General features: G+C 26.2%; 1 protein-coding gene across 1 annotated transcript; it reads right to left on the bottom strand.

Annotated features, from left to right (window-relative positions):
- Positions 1-634: 634 nt before the first annotated feature.
- PCYB_005860 (hypothetical protein) lies at positions 635-1,288 on the bottom strand (the record flags this gene model as incomplete). Its single annotated transcript, XM_004228007.1, has 2 exons — positions 635-721; positions 761-1,288. 2 exons carry the CDS (start codon positions 1,286-1,288, stop codon positions 635-637), a joined length of 615 nt encoding a protein of 204 aa, XP_004228055.1.
- Between the last annotated feature and the right edge of the window lie 297 nt (positions 1,289-1,585).

A 1,585-nucleotide genomic window follows, 5' to 3' on the forward strand; every position in this document is an offset into this window, starting at 1 on the left:
CCCTTACTATACTAAAACCTTGAAACCTGAACCCTAAACCCAGGATACGTTGATATATTTTTATTTATTTTAATTATATGGGGGAATCCTTTTGAAACATATATACATGTATTTATAAATAAATTTGATTAATTGTGTGAATGATATATATATGGCTCATTTAAGTTATTATCACATATTAATTGTTTGAGTATAATCCATTTTATGAGATCTTATTTTAAATGAGATGTATTTTCGTTAATTTCTTATCATTATGTATATATATAATGATCTAGCCATATTACAAAATTTGCTTATTTCTTAACATTTTATGAATTGTTTCTTCTCTTATATTTTTATTACTAAATAATTTGTCGCAAGAGTTTTTTTTATATTATTTAGTAATGGTATTACAGTTTGCATGACGTTTTCAAAATAAGATAGTAATTTTGGATGTAAATAGATATAGGGACTTAAGGAAAAATTACACGTTTAATACAGAATTATATTTTATGCGATACATCGTATCCTCTGAATTTATATCCTGAGTTTGCACACTGTTTAATAGAAATTCTCTTTCGTTCTTTTTTATATTGTCCATTAATTTATCTGTCCCTAGTATTTTTGTATTTATCCATGAACCCAAAGGGGTAAACTAACAATTGGATAAATATTTATATTTGAAAATATTGTTCTTTATTTTTTTTATAACATCATATGATAATGTATTATATAATTTTTCCTGAAGAATGATTATGTGTATTTAATAGGTTTTACTTACCTTATATAGCATTGCTAGAGGTATAAAGAATCCTAATGATGTACCTATAATCGTTCCTACGGGGATGGCTTTTTCTTCCGTGTCCGTTCCTCCTACTGGTTCTCCTACTGCAGATACTCTTACTCCCTGTTCTGATACTAGTGCTCCTTGTAATTCTAATTCAGTATTGGGGTGTTTCATAAATGAATTACCCTGTTCTTTTTTCTTGAGTAGTTCATTGCAATGATGAGGGTATGAAAGTAAATCCGAAAAACTCGATGTACAATTACTTGTTAGTTGTAGTATATTCGCATCAAGAATATCCTTAAGTTCATTTAATATATTGCAAAATTTAGTATCATCTTGTTTTATATATTCAAACTTTATATAATTATATGACTCAGCGCAGGATTTAGCACTAGAACATGTTATTCTATCATGATCTTTAGAAATATCAAACATACAATTATTGTAATTACTATATAGATTATGAATTTTATAATATTTGTGGAGATCCATGTAATATATTTTCCCTAAACAGAAATTCATTATCTCATTATTATTATTATAATTATTATTATGTCTCATGTAAGTATTAAAAATATTAAAAATATATCCATTTGAATTATAATATGTGCGTTCTAGCTTATTTAATATGTAATTTATGTATTGATAACAATTTTTGTTTTCACAACCTTCCTTATTATTGAAATTCCTTAAGTATTCTCTTAGTCTCAAGCATTTCTTAGTAATATCAAGCTCCTTTCCTTTTTCTTCTCCAAGAATCTCTTTAGGAAATGAATCATAATCATTTGGAATCGTACCTTTAATCTTCTCATACACACC

Source organism: Plasmodium cynomolgi (assembly GCF_000321355.1).
Source record: "Plasmodium cynomolgi strain B DNA, scaffold: 0824, whole genome shotgun sequence".
Taxonomy (NCBI): domain Eukaryota; phylum Apicomplexa; class Aconoidasida; order Haemosporida; family Plasmodiidae; genus Plasmodium; species Plasmodium cynomolgi.